Source organism: Trachurus japonicus, chromosome 16 (genome assembly GCF_045865225.1).
Source record: "Trachurus japonicus isolate A0001 chromosome 16, Traja_1.0".
NCBI classification, from domain to species: domain Eukaryota; kingdom Metazoa; phylum Chordata; class Actinopteri; order Carangiformes; family Carangidae; genus Trachurus; species Trachurus japonicus.
The window spans coordinates 26,573,706-26,592,794 of NC_140922.1; the positions used below are offsets into that span (position 1 = coordinate 26,573,706).

General features: G+C 41.5%; 1 protein-coding gene across 1 annotated transcript in view; it reads right to left on the reverse strand.

The window, feature by feature from the left end:
• The window catches only part of spire1b (spire-type actin nucleation factor 1b), a 35,466-nt gene extending 18,049 nt beyond the window's left edge, over positions 1–17,417 (reverse strand). The window contains exons 1-4 of the mRNA XM_085802875.1: positions 17,093–17,417; positions 13,094–13,122; positions 2,944–3,180; positions 643–768 (exon numbers count right to left, since the gene is read on the reverse strand). Coding sequence (XP_085659001.1) covers positions 643–768; positions 2,944–3,180; positions 13,094–13,122; positions 17,093–17,390 — 690 coding nt within the window. The 5' untranslated portion in view covers positions 17,391–17,417. The remainder of the gene's footprint in view (positions 1–642; positions 769–2,943; positions 3,181–13,093; positions 13,123–17,092) is intronic.
• Between the last annotated feature and the right edge of the window lie 1,672 nt (positions 17,418–19,089).

Below are 19,089 nucleotides of genomic sequence, written 5' to 3' on the forward strand. Positions count from 1 at the left end.
CGTATCTACTCAAGCCGAGCTCATCATCACACTCATCACACCCAGATCTCCATCTTTTCTTCCTCCTATCTTCAGATCACCACCAGTGTCTTGACCCTGAGGGGTTTCCTTTTCACATTCACCACTCATGCTTTAAGAATCATAGACCTAAGACTTGTTTCAAACTGTGTGTGATGCTTAAAGCCAATAATATTAGTGAAAGCTGTGAGTCATTTATTGTCATGGTGTCTATTGAAAGCCTGAACTGATGTGTCTATTAATTCCTTTATTGACAGACAGCAAACATGTCTGTCTGACTGCTGTCCATGTTTATTACACGCTCACACCCTGTCCCTCCTCTGGAAGTGACGGTTTATTACCGAGGCAGCAGGAAAGATGGCTCACCCAGACTGTTACGCTCTGCTGATTTCCTCACTTGAACCTTTAATACACCGAAGCAGAGAGAAAACTGCAGTCACTTAGACTGGTTTATAGTTATTACATAAGAGTTGTTTTCTTTGTTAAAGGCTTAGAGCTGAGTACTATTGTCTCTACTACTTTCAAATGTCGGAGGAAACACAGTGTCTGCCGGTTTAAACTGCAACTATATCTGAGTAAAAGCCCACAGCGTTGATGACGATGTTGATCATGATGAAGACCCACCTCTTTGGCACTCTTGATCTTTTCCAGGAAAGTGCCTAGCTCCCTGGTTTCCGTGTACAGAGCTCGGCACACCGCCTGGTAGTGACTGGGGGCGTCTGATAGACTGGGTAGATGAACTGTGCACAGCTACAGGGAAGAAAGCACAAAGTAGAGAGAAAGAGACATTTTCAGTACACAGTTCACAAAGCTGCAGTTGTTATTACAAACCTGACACAGAGGTGACGGAGGGAAATCCACATTGTGAAATGCAAAGCAATCAATATCTATGCTTTTTTTTTTAAAGGCATTACAGTCGCATATCCAATAAAGAGATTTTAAGTTATGTAAAGCACTGACTGGCAGCTATGTTTGATGACCACAAGGTTTTTGCCACTGGTATCTGTGAACAGCTTTCTAAATCTATGATGTAGCATTTTTGCATCTTAAAACACTGTGTTTTATCTGAAGGATCTGCACACAAGAAAAAAAAAGCAATCTCATAAAAGCTAACATAATATACAGTAGCTAACTGTACTGTAGCTAAAAGACAATTGTAAGTCAAATTAGGTTGCTCTGCTCCTGCAGTGACTCAGTTTTCTTATGACTGAACAGAAGAGAGTTCAGGGCAGTTTCTGATCACAACAACCTAAATTTAGTCACAAATCGGACTGATCAGACTTTTCAGAGTTTTCAGTCTAGACAAACACCACAAAAGTCCTTCTCAGGTAACTTATCTCATCTCATCTGGGCTAAATTTGCACATGGCTTAGTCTCCTCTTCACCTCCATGAGACAAGAGTGAGACATCAAACTGTGAACAAATCTCAGTGACACAGCAAAAAAGACAAAATACCCCAAAATGTCCACAGACATTTGTAAACAAAGTGCTTTTGACTGCTGAGTACAATTCACAAGGCAGACATGCCTGAGGTCAGCCATGCTGGTGCCACACGGACGACACAACACCAACAGCAATGACAGAATATGTCCTTGTCTGTCTCAGAGGGACGGAAGTTACACTGGATTAGTGCACAGCATGATCTCAGCATCCATTTGTCTAGACAGCATTCCTGTTAGAGAGGGTTACTGAGCACAGGAACTACCAGGCAACCCTCTCTCCGTTATGTTATGTTATGTTATGTTATGTTATGTTATGTTATGTTATGTTATGTTATGTTATGTTATGTTATCTGCTATTCTACTTTATGTAATATTATGCTTACTAACATAACGTAAAATAATTTCAAATATAGTATAGAATAATGTTTATGTTATGTTATGTTATGCTATGTTAAGTTATGTTAGGGCAAACAAACAAACAGACTTTTAGAAAAAGGTTGAAGTCCGCACACTGTTGTAGCTCCTCAAATGTTTATCCTAGGCTATAAGATCAGATGTTGATCTTATAGCCTAGGAGCCTTATGCCTTATGTTACCTTACCTTATCCTACATTACCTTACCTTGCATTATCTTACCTTATGTTGTGCTATGCTACTTTATGTAATATTATGCTTACTAATGTAACATAAAATAATTTCAAATAACAAAACTCAACATAGCATAGAATAACGTTAATTATGCTATGCTGTGATGTCATGTTATGTTACGTTATGTTATGCATTACGCTATCCTACACTATGTTACATTATGTTAGGTTATGCTACGCTATCCTACACTATGTTACGTTATGCTATGTTATCCTACGTTACGTTATGTTACCCTATGCTATGCTTTGCTATGCTATGCACAGAAATGCATTAACTGAATGAATGTTAAACACTGTTTATTGTGCCGAGCCGGGAGAGTACAGTAGGACAAAAGGTAAACTGAGGGAGCACAGAGAGCGACTGGACTGAGGGGAAAAAAATACAGTGACAACAATTTAACTGGACAGCTCTGTGGCCACTGGGACCAGCCAGACTGCCATGCTGCTCTGAAGCATCTCCTTGGAGAGCAGGGTTGGTGTGTGTGTTTGTGTGTGACTGGGTATGTGGTCATTATGTAAACAGTATGAGGCCATGTGAGGACTGACACAGTGACTCTCTACTCCCCTGGACAACAGAGACATGACATGACTCTCTCTACCAGGGCCGAGGCTGCATGGTTCAGAGTTCAGTGTTTAACATTTTCATTTTCTCACACACAACCGTAAACAACTCTGACATAATCTGTTCCTGGAATCACTGAGGGGGTTCTGGCAGAAAAATATGACCAAGCATTACAGTATACCACTCATATTAAAGATTGCATACATGATCCATTGCTCAAATAGAAAACGCTGGCGAGTGCAGCTTTAAACTCGGAGTCTTGGCTCTGCACCAACCTCGAGGATATCTCTGTAGCCGTGAACGCTGGACAGGTCGTCAGGATCGTCCTCCGCCTCGTCCTCTTCTTCTGTGGCCTCGTAACCTTCGTCTGGGCACGCGTCCTTCGTGGCCTCGGACATGTTGGTCATGAGGTCGATGAGCTGCTCCAGAGGAGGGCTCAGCTCCCTCTCCTCATTCTCCTTCAGCCCGTAGTCCAGAGCCTTGTAGATCATGATGCCCAAAGACTCGATCACCTGAAAGAGATTCAACCAAAAAAAACATCTTAGTATGATAGTACTCACTCTATGCTGCTTTTAAGTGAAGATATAACCATAGTAATGACTTATGAAACACATTGTTTATACAAAATTATATGTAAAATCAATTTAAATGGTGTCTGGTGATAAAAATGGATGTATTACACAAGCAATATGTTAATTTGTGAAGAACCCATCCATTGTAATGCTGTCCATAGGTCTGCTGTTCACAAAAACAAGCATGGATTTGTGTCTTTGTTATGCAACATGACCCTGTTTTGTGTGCAAAGCCTGGGCAGAACAGCTGTAATATGGTGACCTCATGACTCAACCTTTGACGAGCGCTTTCCCTCCACGATTCATACACACACAAACACATTCACTGGCCTTTGACGGGATGACCCAGGAAGCGGATTACTGATGGCAGATCTTGTGATTAACTGAAGCAGGAAGTAAAACACTGTCACCACATCATACAGTCAGTCTTTTAAAGCACAGAAGAATTCAAAATATGTAGAAGGTACAAAAGAGATCATCTCTTTATATAGTGACTAAGACTCCAGCCCAGTGTTTTGATGACACATCCATCAACCACTGCCTTCTCCATATGGACTTTATCTCCCATCTTCCTCCTTTGCTCCTGTCATAATTACTGTGGCCATTAGATGCCATTTGTCACATGTTGAGTAGCTTTTGCTGTAAAGATTGATGGCGTCTCACCGTCTCCACAGCTTGTTGTCACCTTAGAATAAAATGTAACAATGGCTTGTTGTAAGCTCATTGCATAAATGGCCTGAAGGGGTTGTTTACTTCAATTAAAAGTCTGACAGCAACACCTCTCACATTTAAAAATAATGGCTGCAACAGCATTAAAAGTGGTTGTGTTGGTGTGAGCTCTGCTCTAATTTTTTGCATCAATCATCATTAACACAATAATACAAACAATAAAAGATAAACCAAGCTTTTAAAATGCAACAACAATAAGCCGTTCAGCAGAATGGATGACACTATTTACTTTCAAACAAAGATCAATTTATAAATATTGAATTAAACATGTATTCATGTTGGGAGATTCCAGCAATGCGGAAGAAAATTCTTATTATTGTTTGTGTTGCACTATTTTTACACAATGTACGGTGTCCTTGAGTGTTCAGAAAGGTGCCTATAAATAAAATGTATTGTTATTATTATTAATGTTAATGTAACATGTCTGTTTGTGTTGGTCCAATATAAATGAATCCTTTATAAAACCACAGAGTTGATTTTATATCCAGCATATAAGTGTCAGCTAAGCCACAGCAGCTCCTTTATGATCCTGGTTGTAAGAAATCTAGGAAATAGAGTTTGATGGTCTCTTTAGCTTTTCACCAGCACCAGTCAGTATGTACAATGTATGAAATTGGTAGAAAAGTTTTTTTAAATAAACAGATTTTAATTGTTAGGTGCATGTACAGTACGTGAGGAGATGCTGCACTCTGTCCTGGAACTGGAGAGTCATGGTAGATAAAGGCAGCAATGCCAAAGCCAAGACAAAAGACAAGAGTGGGAAATCACACAGGGGATTATTCTGCAGGCCTGAGCACAGAGAAAAGGCTACAAGAAGGAGGGAGGCAGTATATAAACCACAGAGAGAGGAGGAACTGTGAGAGAGAGAGAGAAAGAGAGAGGGGGAATGAGGGGAGAAATATAAGGATCAGTGACTGAGCAGTATCAGGAGAAGGAGACAAAGAGGCAGTGAATGAATGAATGAAACGCTGGGAGTCAGTGAGGGGATCATAGAGGTCAAGGTGTGTGTGTGCATATGTGTGTGTGTGTACAGATCAAGGGCAGATCAATGGACACTCGTGGAGGGGGGAGGAGTCATATGAGGAATCAGTCCTCTGGGTCTCCTAAGGCGGGAACGTCTGACTGCGACCTCTTTGTCCGAGCTCCACCACACCCACCCCTTTCCCACCTCCCCACCCCCGACAATAACAACAACAAAGATAACACAGTCAACACACTCCACCTGCTCTAACCTCAGGCTGTCACAGAAAGACAGATGATGGATTATGACGCACTACCCAGAAAATTTCAAGTTCCTGTTCCTAAATCTGCAGCTTCACTTGTTCATCTAAACTGAATTCAGTCGAGAGCTGCAAACACTTAATCAGACAAGAAGAGATTGAATGGGAGAATAAAAACAGCAGCAGCAGCAGAGCAAATTTTCCACTTTTGATTTCTTTTTACTGTGATGAAAGAGTGCAGCAGCAGTAGGATACAGTCTCATCTCTTTATTAAACCCATTAATTGAACTGCCAAAAGGAGAAATCTTCACAAATTCATATTAGAATATAAACCATTAAGTCTTCCTTGGGTTAATATCCCTGAATCTGATTTATCAAAAGATAATTATAAATGATTTGATAAATTTCACGGGGTCGACTCAAAGTATTCATTTTGGTTCCATGTGCAGTTTCTATTTCGCTTACGCCTGCAGACCTAATGTATGTGTTGTAGCATGTAAAACTGCAATAATTAACTGATAAATCATATTAATATGCAATTTTTTTCGTGTGACCAATTAATTAGTTCACGCAAAATAATGGCTGCAGTTACTCAAATGTGATGAATTGCTGCTTTTTTGCGTGCATTTCAACACAGACTAAACAATCGATTTCTGAAATAATCAAAGTCATGACGATGAACAATTAAAACAATCACAAGTTGCACATTTGACATGCATTCTGTTTACATGCATTCCTCCATTTCCTCTGATCATGTCAATGTTCATGTTGTAATGGAAACTATGCACCATGCTTTAATGTTCACTGTTGTATTCATCCGTGACAAAAAGCCATGACAGTGTCTCTGTCTGCTGCTGCCGTCAGTCCGAGTCGCATCTCTCTCATTCTTCACCATCAATGAACCAATAGTTTCAGCCGTGACTGTGAGACGTCTGAACAAGATGGAGAAAACAAACGTGTCTACATTTTTCTTCAAAATCTCCCTGACTGGTTCCCAGGCCTCCGGGCGACCAAGCAGAATGATGGGATGGAGAAGAGGGGAGTAGGGGCGGGAGAGGAGGAGTGGATGGAAAAAAAAAAGTGGACGAAGATGTCAGAGAGAGAGGAGGCGATCACAGGAAACCACCACATCAAACAGCTTGGCTCGAGTTTCAGCATTCCTGTCACAGAGAGGAGGCTCGCTGGTCAAAGGACTCAATCAAAACCATTGTGACAAACTGTTTTTTTTACATTTTACCCCTGAGCCTTTTAATCAGCGTCGTCCCACGAACGCCTTGTATAACCTCACCTGAACTCTTCATTAGGCTCAATGACTGGAGCTTCGTTATAACATCCAAGATTAAGTTTGGAGCCTAATCTTGTTGAGGACAAAAAAGTACAAAATTGATTTAATTTCATTTTATTTCTCACACTATTCCTATTCAGGCGATGCTGGGAGTGGATACGTACTGTATGTCTGTAATGTAGCTCAGCTGCTCACTGGCAGACACACAATTCATCCTCTGTTACACCTCTAGCGTTTTTTTTACATAAGAGAGTGCAGTCATTCATAAACGGACGCACGCATGTTGTGTTCAGGTGTCGGTTTCTGATCCGGTCGATCTTGGATTTCACTGGAGTTACAGTTACAGTACAACATGACCTCAGGGCGGCGCAGCAGCAGCAGGACATAATATGACAACACAGCTTCACGTTGACAAGAGTACATGTAACATCTACAGCCTCTGTCCTGGTTAACAACATTACATGTGATGTAACAGAGTCCTCTGGGTTAATACGTCCAGGTGTCCACAAGCACACATTCACTGTTTCTACATTATTGAGTCTAAAATAAGACTGCATCAAAGTGAAATGTTTAAAGGAATGGTTTGGCGTTTCGGGATTTATGTTAATCTGTTTATCTATTTATATATTCTTGCTGAACATCAGATGAAAGGCTGGATAACACTCTCTGTCTGTAGGTACAGTATATGGAGCTGAGGTCAGCTGAACATTAGCTCAAAAGCCTGGAAGTAGGATTAAACAGCTGGACTGACTCTGTCTAAGGAAAACAAAATACATCTACCTGCACTTCTGTAGCTCACTAATTAAAAACAATGTCCTTCCTTAATGAATGAATAAATGAAAATATTCTTCAAAAATGTGGATTTACACTGGCAAGGAACAAACATTTGACTCAACCAATGTCAATCACAGTATCATAAATGACAAAACTGAAATATCTTATTTTGAATAACCATCCCTTTTTTTTTTTGAGCATTGAAAATCTAAATATAATCAAATCGAAAATGACATTAACCAGAAAATAATATCAAATCCTCACATTTGAGAAGCTTTAACCCGTTTGAAAATCTTTCTTGATAAAAAGATTTAAAAGATTAGTCATTTTGCTAATCAGCTCATGGTCGGAACATTTACTCTACCCATGATAAAATCCAGCTTTGGGACATATTGCACATTTTTAAGAGAGAGGGATGAGAGAAGAAACAAGTTGTAGATAATGTTGTCTGCAGGACCAAACATGGCAGACTGGTACTAAAGATGCCTAGAGAGTTGGAAATTAGATATCATGGTCTGAAAATGCAAACTTAGTGGATTCACACAGATACCAGCTGCTGCACACACTGTGAATCAAATTAGTTTTTACTAATGTAGCTTTTTGTGATTTCCACAGAACAAACACCAATGCCTGTTGCGCTAACAGCTAACTAAACACTAATAGAAACCTATTATAGCTCTGGCCTGTAAACCTACGCTGTCAGCCAACAGCAGAGAATTAACACAATCAGAACAACCTGGTCAGAATTAAGGGATTGAACAAACAATGTGAGGATTTAAGACATTTATACTTCCTCGCTAGTGAGTCCATCAGAATTAGGTCATTCAACAGGAACCGGGCTAACTGGACAAAAATGGGACAGCAACAAATAAATCACGTCCCTGCTGTGTAAAACTGTCAACTAACACTTTAGCTTTTATTTCAAGAATTATGTTATCGCAAAACATTGTTGCTGCTGTCATTTCATCTAATGTCTTCATAGCACATCCTGGATTTCTAAATGTTTCTCAATGTGACACTACAGAGAAGTTCAGTCTTTCTCATGAAGACAAGTTCTGCACAAAGCCTCAATAACTGAACCTTAGAGTCATAAAAGAACAAACTGTGTATTTATCTGGGTGTCCACTTTAAGTTGTGTCTGTTTCATTGAGGGAAAGTTCACCAGTCCTGCTCAGTCTTCATCCCACCAGGAGGAAAATACTGCCTCTGTCAAAAAGTGGTTAAAAAAAAGAGATCTACAAACCAGCTCCTCAAAATTTTACTGTTTACATTTGCAATAACTCCTTGGTCGACACTTTTAATCACACTGAAGAGCATTACTACAGCTTCAGTGCAGTAGAGGACCTTAGTGGGAGTACAAAATGCTGCATCTGTTCAATAAGTGCTAGGAGATCAGGTAAAAAATTAAGTGCTAGTTAGGCTCTAAGGAGAGATGAGTATTCAAGAGATTGTTGAAGATACAGAAAGACGCCCCTGTTGCACTGATAGAGCTGTGGAGCTAATTAACTCAGCAAGAAAGCAAAAAAAACCTAAATTATATCTGTGAGCCACATCTCCAGCTCTCAGAACCAGTTTCCCTCTAATAAAATGAACGAATACAGGTGAATTTTGGGAATAACGTTCATTGCACTATATAGCCTAATGGCAAAAAATTATGCCACGGTCTGTTCTTTCCAGTACAAAACATATTAAATCTTATCGTATCTTCATCATTCTGTTTCTTAAATCTCATGCACTGTATAAAATCAGGAATCAACTTTTTAAAGCCTTCATCACCCTGTGTGTGGGGTAAGACATGATGAAACTGAAGGAACCAGACAAGATAATTGACAAACCTGCATCGCTAATGATGTCGTCTCAAGAGACTGATTGACGTAGGAATGAGGTTGTAGTAAAAAATCAATCGGCCCTGTTCATAATTGTTAAAAATTGATCACATTAGTGTCTGTCATGAGTTTAAAAATAATGAAGATGGATAGATAATTGTTTACGTCAAAAAAAATTCCCCTAATGACAGAGCAGCATCGTACTGTAGCAGAGAAGAAAGTGTTGGTTGGGTGGTTGGTAACTTCCTGTCAAGAGACTGTGACCTCTGACTGTCATATGACTGAGCTGGTGGACGTAGACCCCACATAACTTCACATACAGAACAGAGGGAACCACACATGAACCAATGCATTTTTCCACCACTGTAGTTTGCTTTTTTCTCCTTTTTCAGACACATACACATATTACAAACCCTGCAGGAATCATGAAAGTCAATGTGCATGAAATGAAAACAGCTGAGAAAAGCCTCCTATTTTACCAAACATCCACAACTCCTCCTGGCTGATTATTTTTTTCTGTTTACATTAAACACTAAATGGTGTTAAACTAATCCCCTTTCCAAAACTTCAAAGCCATTAATAAGGAGAGCGCTGAGCGGTTAAACTTTGATAGGGGGGAACGGGATGAAGCATAATCCACACATTTCTGAAGTTACACCACACCACATCACAGGACCAGGTGGTGGAGGAGGTCACGGAGGTCATCGACACATTTCTCACTCCAGTAACATGCAGGTGATGGATAATAAAATTGTCCTCTTTTGGCGATTACACACAAACCGCTACCAAAAATCTCTATGATATCCATTATAATGCCGTGGTGTGCTGTGCCGTGCCAGGTTCACTGGCTCCGATGAAAACAGCATCATCTGACATTCACATCATTTGTGAGAGAGAGAGAGCTCACGCTGTTTGAATCCATGTGCGGATAATGTGTGTCAGCTATGACTACTACATGTGCTCCTGTTCATTCAGCTTGGAGCTAATTCCACACACTGTATTACTGCACTGTACTGCGCAACGCCTCGGCTGTGGGATCTGACGCCGTCAAGCATTTAAGAGAAAAAAAAAAACCTTGCCAGTGGTTTGGTTTTGTCAGCCAGTCTCTAACACACTGTATTGTGAGAACTCATTTCTTGTGCAAAGCTGCTTAGAGGGGATTTGTCAATACAGGTTCACATTCTCTGCCTCTACAGACTATTTTCTGACCGTCCATCTGTTATTGCAGCTCCGTTACACAGCAATCCAACTCCCAAACTCCCTGAAAACTACTGCACGTTATCTCTGACGAACTGAGACCAGATCCTCCCCAGCTGGTGTGCAACATCACACACACACTTACACATTTTGTCAAAGTGATACCATTAAAGGGGAATTCCGGTCATTTTCTAAGTAACGACCATAGGAAAAAATCTGAGAAAAATATGTGCAGACCGGACTTGGGCAGTTATATTCATATTGATAATTTTTTTTCCATCCAAAATCATTTTTTTCCTCCTAAATCCATGTATTTCCTCACGTTTTTGTCTCTGTTGATATGGAAACAGTCCTCCGCTCGACAGTCGACTAGTAAGGTCTACCCAGGAAGCTAGAGTAAACAAAGGTGATAAAAAACACACACGTTAACACTGTTCTCTCATATTAACGGAGTTATGCACACTCAGTGTTGTGTGGTGTGTCTGGTGGATGTTGCAAAGCATTTGTAGTGATATTTTGAGTATTATATAGAGGACAAAGTCGCGGTTAGAAGAACTGCCCCCATTACTTTGCTGTTTAACTGTGTAGCGCAGCTAGCAGGAGGAGAGCTAGGTCCAGTCTGCACATATTTTTCTCTGATTTTTTCCTGTGGTCGCACTCGGGGACCTGTAGAGCTGTAGAGCATTACTTAGAAAATGACCGGAATTCTCCTTTAATATCCCCTAAAAGCCTAAAATGGTCCCATCAACAAATTTCCTAAAAAAGCAAAAAGACGTAAAGCTGATCCCTCCTTCCTGTGAACCCTCCATTTACACCAGATATTATCATAACAATTAACGGCAGTTGATTATAGTAGAGCGAGTGTGTGGAGGAGGAGGGACAAGTGCACTTTAATTAGGTCTAAGCCCTCTCCCCATCCAACAGAGGGGGGGGGGGGGGGCTTTAACTGTGTGACATTTCCAACCAGTCAATCAGAGGGAGCCAGCTGGGAGCAGTGGAGGAAACGACTGGGAGAGGCACAAGCTGAACTGTGGGGGAGGCTGGGATGCAAATGCAAGGAAAGTGTCCTCGATACTGACAGCGTTTATCTCCGAGTGTATAATATAAACTATTTACAGACACCCTGAGCAAACTGCAGTGTGATTATCTCGTTCATACAGTACAGTAACAGTACAGAGCAGGCGCCACAGCTGCTCCATATGCTCTGTGCTGCTATACTCCACCGGTTCTACACATCAGCCTGACTCATCGTGTCTCGGGAGGGAGGGTATTAATATATTCTGCGGCTCTGAGTGGGGTTTTGTCAAGTCATATAAAAAAGCACTTATGATGTCACTAGGGTTATCTCGTTCCTGGGCTGAGGCTTGGTTCAATAAGTTTTGAAACAGAAAGTGTTAGGATTAGAGAGTTTGAGAGGCTCAGGTGTGTAAGATGAGTTGGATCACGGGGGAACGTCCTTTGTTGGATCCATAGACGTTAAGAAATCTCTGCTTCATTCCTGTTTCTAGCTATTCCTCCCAGGAGTGGAGCTGCATGGGGCTGTGAAGTGACTTTGTGCACAGCGGCTCTGTTTGACTGTTTCCAGTCCTCCTTAATACATCAGTGCTGTCATGTCTGCATGGAAGAGTCATGTGCAATTAAGTAAGAGAGAAACTGCTAGCCTGGCTCTTCAAAAATCAATCTACCAGCACCCTAAAGCTCACAGATGTACACACACTGTTAATCAAAATGTGAAGACAACAGTTACAGTACATGTTGTATCTGATGGCGAACAGCTGGGCAAGTCTTATTATCACAGTGACCGACCGAACCAGTGCTACATCACGAGCACTCTGCAACACAAGTGCTGTTGTAAAGAAATCAATAAAGTATCTAACTCCCTATAAAAACCTTTTTTTAATTCATAATGGAGACAGAAGAGTTGTTTACCCCTGTTTTGAGTCTTTACGCTAGGCAAGGCTAATTGATTAATTTCATTACCTCTCATCTGACTCTCTAAAAGAAAGCAAAAGTGTGTTTCCCAAAATGCCCAACTCTTCCTTCAAGGTGTAAAATGTGAAGTGTTACACGGATATAAGACAACAAATGTCCATCCATGAGAGCAAACATGATGCTGCTGCTGCACACAACAAACTCTACATCAACACAACGCAGTAGGAACTGGAATTCACTGTACGCTGCTGCACCTGAATAGTTCATTTGTTTCATGTATTAGTTTAAGCGGTGCTGGAGCAGCAGCAGCTGCTTTATAGGATTATCACATCATAAACCAATGGCTTATGACAGTTTCAACCACAGCACTGTCTGACATTGGTTGCACTTGGAATAATCCTGCAGAATGCCAACTCTAATCTTCATGCTATCTCTGTTGTTGTGACTGGATACCTCTCGCACTGTGACGATAGCTAATGTAACCACCAGTGGAAGGTAAATATTAAAAGAGGAGATCGTGCCATTTCTATGGTTTAACCTGCCATTATCTTTTTACAACCGTATTTCCCAACATAAGTATCTTTTAATTGACTGATCGGGTCGTTTCCAGGAGCAATGGAGTTCCCCAGCCTGCATTCACCAAGCCTGAGATTATCAATAAAAACACTGCAAACAATATTGCAAAACTAGCATGCAATTCCTTCATGTAACTAAGAAAACTATGTATCACCTCTTTTCCACCCAATAACTGAGTTGCACGCCACTAACATGAAATGAACAATGTCAGACAACAGTAAAGTTAGTAAAAGCTCTGGTTATCCCACAATAATACAGAAGTATGTGATAATGAAACACAAAAACCAAAGTAGAATTGCAGTGGAGTCACTCACCTCTGTTGTTGTGCAAGGGCTGTATTTACCTGCAGGGAAACAAGAGAACAGTGTTACGTTGAGCAGCCGATGTAAGCCTTCACATGAAGCAGCTTTAATCTGTAATGCTACATACTTTACACTGCTCATTTACAGCGTGTATATACTGTGTAGTCTGTACACTGTATTAGTAGTGTCAAAGGTCGTTCAGAGTCATTTTGAGTTCAAATTCTTCCTTTTTACATGTTTATGTTGCAGAATCAATGCTAAAGTACAATGAGCAAATGGGGATGAATTGTAGCAGAGTACATAAAATAAAGCCGAGCCCATTTATAACCGTCCTCATGGATTGTTTTAACTGGATATTGAGTCTACTAATAGCCTGAAGAGGTACTGTAAAACAAGCCAGTATCCCACTGAAAAGTCTGGAAAATATAGTTATTTCTCCATCTTGTTAATCACATCGGCGCCTCAGATTTTATCTTACAACTTCACTGGGAGTTCTGGCCTCGAAGATTTAGAGCTCTCACATAGTAGGCGATAAAGATTGTTTTTATCGTTAATTACTTTTTAATGCTGCCTTGAAATGTGCCACAATTACAAAAAACCCCAGAATAATTCACTCAACTGAGTTTGACAACCAACTGCAAAAATATTTTCACATTTTCTTAACATGACGGTAAAAAAAAGAAAATGTGATTATGTAAAATACTGAAATTCTCTCACTAAATCTGAATTTTAAAAGTATAAGACAGCTATATTTTACTTTGTGAAGCCTGTGGTTACATATTGATATCTTATCTTGCTCTGTTCTTACAAAAACCCCATCATGCTCTACCATTAGGCCAGATCGCTTTTAATAAGAGCTTTGTCTCATTTCAAATAACTTTCATAGTTTATGTAGCATGTGACAGATGATGACAGAACTCCTCCCAGGACGCCATGACGCATGAATGTACTCCTTCAAAACGAAGACCCACTTAAAACGTTTCTCCAGGCTACATCAGACCGGCTCTCCCTTCATCAAGCAAACAGATGACCCTCTCTCAACAAATGGTTGTTTTGTACTGTAACACGCAGCGACGCAGCATCACAGCAGCTCTGACATCATCTCATGACCCCAAACTCGCATCAGCAGATATGAATGCCATGAAGCTGTATGGTGCAGATGTGTGTGTGTGTGTCTGTGTCTGTGTGTGTGTGTGGTTCACAGTGTCAGATCATAATGATACTTAATGACTTGGGGAAGAAATCAGGGGCACGAAGTTAAATCCATTATAAATCAACAGCCAAGACGCAAAAACAATTACCAATGTGACCTTCTCTCCATCAGATAATAAACTGTTGAACAAAGTCACACAAAGTGGACGTGTTGTTCTTCTCTCTTGACAACAGGGTCTGAAACTAACTTCAGTTTAACACTCCAGAGCCTCAGACGTCCTGAATCCTTTAAACTTTAACCACAGATTTCCTCCATTATTTACATCAGTGACTTTGCATGTTTGAGATTATGCATCAAGACGAGAGGTCAACCATTAAATTACCCTGTGAACAGAAACCATTTGTATGGTTACACTGATTAAAATACTTGCAAAACATTACATTCACGCCTTTACTTGGAACTGCCTAAAGACAAAGGCAAGCTGTCCCAAGTTGTCAGGAGGTAGGTGGAGAGACTGTGAGGCGGCTCATACAGTAAATCCAAACATCAAACCAGCTGTACACTGAAAATGTACAAGAATGAGCAAGTACAAGTAAGTAAGCTGTAAGTCAAGGATAAATGGTTAAAACAAAGAGGCTAACTAAAGGAGGCATTGGATAATAGTTAAATAAATAAAAGTGAAATAAATAAATGTAATAGATAATTGGTTAAAAAATATCCAGCTGCTTCTCCAACTGACTATAAAACAGGGAGTAATTGACAGCTGCCTGTTTTATAGTCACTTTTATATCATTTAATGTTGTTAAATAACATCCTGGTTAAAATTTGTTTAAATAAACACCCTGAACATGACAGGTTAGTGTAAATTTAGAGGCACTTTTACAGGCTTTGAAGATATAGAGGTAGCCTAATAGGAACTGACTGATACTGTAATACTGCACATTTCACCTGCCTCAGTATTATCCTCTACATCTTCCTAGTATGTTGTGACATGAAAGTGAGAAATCTGTACAGGATAATGGATTTCAGCTCATATCAAACACTGAGCATCTTTAATAACGATCACATTCAGTGTCTTATATCAGAAAAATGATGCTGTAACATGATAACTGAAGATATATTAAGGGGAGAAGAACACAAACCATTCAATCCATATTATTTTGTGTGACGTGTCATCACATGAGCAATGGCAACGGGGGAATAAAAGCTTCAGACTCCCCTCTGTAATGGTTGCTTCCTTCATGCTCCTAAAAATAGCCCATTCATTCTAACCATATAGACCTACAGGCCACAACCAGCGTTCGCCATCACAGCTGTGCCTCTCAGATCGGCTAATAAAAGTAGATTAGACAGAAGCATGCCGTGCACTTATTGGCTAAAAAGCTATAACATTGACTCAGCAGTGTTCGCAGCCTGCCTGCCTGTCGGTGTGCTACATCTCAGCCGTGTCAAGAGCCCATCCCTCGGGCCCTCAGGTAGTCCATTACGCTCCACAGATAGAAAGATAGATAGGCATTTAGTCTGCCTGCTCTGCACCGTCAGCTAATGTGATTACAGCAGACCATGAACATGTCCGGCCTCGGTCTGACAAGACGGCACAACGTGTTTGCTTCAAGTGCATGTTATAGTTCACAGACACACCCACCGATTGTATCAACACACACACCCATCATATGGCATTTGCTTTGTTTTGGCTTTGAATCCTGGTTGTTTCTTTGTTAAAGAAAATAATCTGTAACTTGGAGACAGGACAAATAGAGCAGGTACTAACAACTAAACACAATAAAGTCAAAAATAAAATCGCTATAGTCCCCCAGACTCACTGTAAATACCTTAAGGGATATTTCCAGAATATTGCAGTGATTTTTTTTTGTTTGGCGCCGCACTTTGCTGTCACACAGTTCTCCAAATTGGATATTTTCAGCCCTGTAATGTCAGCAGGGCTCTAAGTTCTCCTAACTTCTCATTTTATAACACTCCATTAATTAGAGTTGTAATCATCAGGGACTCCTATGTCACACGTGGTTAAGGAACAGCTTAATCGGGGCATAAAGACACAGGAGATGTACAGGGAGGAAGGGAGGGTGGGAGGCACTTGCTCCATGTGAACTTATCTTAAGGTACCATGCACCTGCCGATCTGATTCTTCCTGTCCATGCAGGCATCAGTCAGTCAGTCAGTCAGTCAGTGCCCGCATTTCAGCTTGTAATCACACACTTTAATCTCAATGAACACCATGATCTGATGTGAAGTGGCTAGCGGGCTGGGGAGAGGAGGAAGAGGGGAGGGAGAGGGGAGCAGCTTTTAATAAAAGATGAAAGCACATGATGCACACATGCCTTCAGTGACGAGGAAATAGTGGAGATTCTGTGAAAACACACACACATGCAAGTGTGAGGGGAACCTGAAAGTGAAAGCAGCTACTGTAGGGGTCTCTTATCTGGGGGGAGATCAGATCTGTTCCTTTGTTTATCAGTGATTGGGTCATGTGTAATGGAGCCTAAACCGCCAGGCTGCAGATTATACACTCTGGGCTAATCCTGATTGCGAATTAAGCACATGATCAGGTGAAAACATGTAAAAAAGCCTCCAAATGTGACAGCCTATGGGTTTTATTTATAGTGACCTTATTGCACTGAGATGGCTATAGTATTCCTGCTGGGGATTATACACAAAAGGCTGCTGTCATCTAGGGCCCAGCCCCCCTTACTGGAATTAATGCAGCTCCATAAGTAATAAGTGTTTTACATAAGGACAATCACAACACCTGAGCCCCATTATTTGAGATGCAAGTGATGGCCTGGCCTAGATCCGAGTAGCTTTGGGCACACACACATAGCGTTATATAACGTTTTTACCTTCACAGCCCTGATGGTGCACCCTCACAGAGCCGTCTCTCTGTATCCGAACATCCCCCGGTCCGGATATCTTCATCGGGGCCGCGGATGATGATGATGCTCCGGCACCAGCGGCGGCGGAGGTGGAGGAAGAAGAAGCAGAAGAGGAGCTCCTCCGGCTCCGATGTCCCTTTGCCAGCGTCCTGCAGCACTGGTAACACACCGCCCATGCCTGCTCCTCGTTGATGGGCTGGTTATAAAGCCTCAGGATCTCCTCCAAAGACAGGTCCCGGGCTGCGGGTTCCTCCGGTGAATTCATGCTGTGGTGGTGGTGGTGGTGGTGGTGATGCTGCTCATCCCGTGCTGCTCGGCCATCCTTTCATTATTATTATCTCAGCGCAAGAGGCCCGATGACAAGAACAAGGACAGGTCCAGGCCAGAATGAGAGAGGAGGAGGAGGAGACCTGGAGGCATTGATGCTTCCCACTCCCACACTGCTCCCCGGGCAGCAGCAGCAGGGACACCGAGCCACGGCACAACACCGACCGGTGCTTGTTTAGCTTACCCACCCGGCCGCCCCGACGCCTCGTTCACGTTTCGGTAACCAGCAGCAGCAGTCATAAGACGGTGTGGTGTGTGCGTGTGTGTCCGTGTGGCTGTAGCCTGGCTGCACAGTGTGAGTGTGTGTGTCTGTCTCACATCTCAACACACCAAGCCCGGCTCACTCCTTCATCACATGACTCTCTCTCTCTCTCCCTCTCTCACTCTAACTCACACACACATTTTCTGGCTTTTCAGTGATGGATTTTGCTTGAGCACTGACGCAATTCTTTGTTTTTGTTTTTTAAATGACAGGGAATCCCTTTGTAAAAATCCTGACTCTAATAATATTATATGTTACTTGAACAATACAACCTTATTGAGCCATGAGTTTGGCAATGTTTGTTTTCCAATCACTTCCCTTATATGAAAAGTGATTACAAGACATACAAAACTAAAATGCAAAAGTAGCTAGTATAAAAACATTTACCATGCAGCTCTGATGCAGCTGCACGGCGCCTGGTTGGAGCTTGGGTGCTTCACAAGGTACACACATGTATGTTTGTTTGTTTGTTTGTTTAAATAATTTTTCGTGTGTTTTCATGTAGTATTTTCACTGCTTGTACACAGTCAGACAGGTGATCATTAAAGCTGCAGGGCGTGACCTCTGTCGACCCCTAGAGGAATATGTAACGTTAATTACAAAAATAAGTGACACCTGCGTTTTTCATTGCCTGGCAGTGTAAACTATGGCCACACATCAGCGAATAACAACGGCATTTCATATCTTTAAATGTGGTTAAGTTAGCAGAGTGTGTGTGTGCCGTAAAGTTAAGTCCCTTAGCTTACGGGCTAGCTAGCGAAGCTACTTTGTCCGGCTCGATGTAGCATCAGCGGGATGGACATAAACATAAACACAACAGTTCGTCACGCTAAATTGAGAAGCTCTCCATAGTCCGGTGTAATCACGTTTTTGTTGAAGGAGAGGGAACCAACATTTGCTAGCTTGTGCTGATTAAAGTAGATGTCTGTCACAGCCATTAACCTACCTGCGGTAACGCCTCAACGGTGGTGCTCCTGTTGCTAGGAGACTAATGCTGCGTTCGGTACACTCAGAATCTCCCAGTTGAAAAGTTCCGACTTCAAAGCGGGCACAAAGGGCACAAAAACAAATTTAAAAAAGAACGATTTTTGGCGTTTAAATGCATTTTAATTGATATTTTACAGTTGGCGGCGTGTTTCTGCATGGGTGCGGATTGTTGTGTGACCCTCAGACAGTCGGGGTAGATTTTTTTCTACGACTTCGCCGAGTGAAACTCCGATTTGTAACGGAAAAGAGAGTAACGACCTCTATGGTAACGACCTGGGCCCATTGTATCGAACTTGGTTGCAGTTCCACCAGAATTCCACTAGGAGTGCTCGCGGGCGAGTGCAGAATGAATGGGGCCCTATGGAGCTAGAAGGCTAAATTTGTCCCT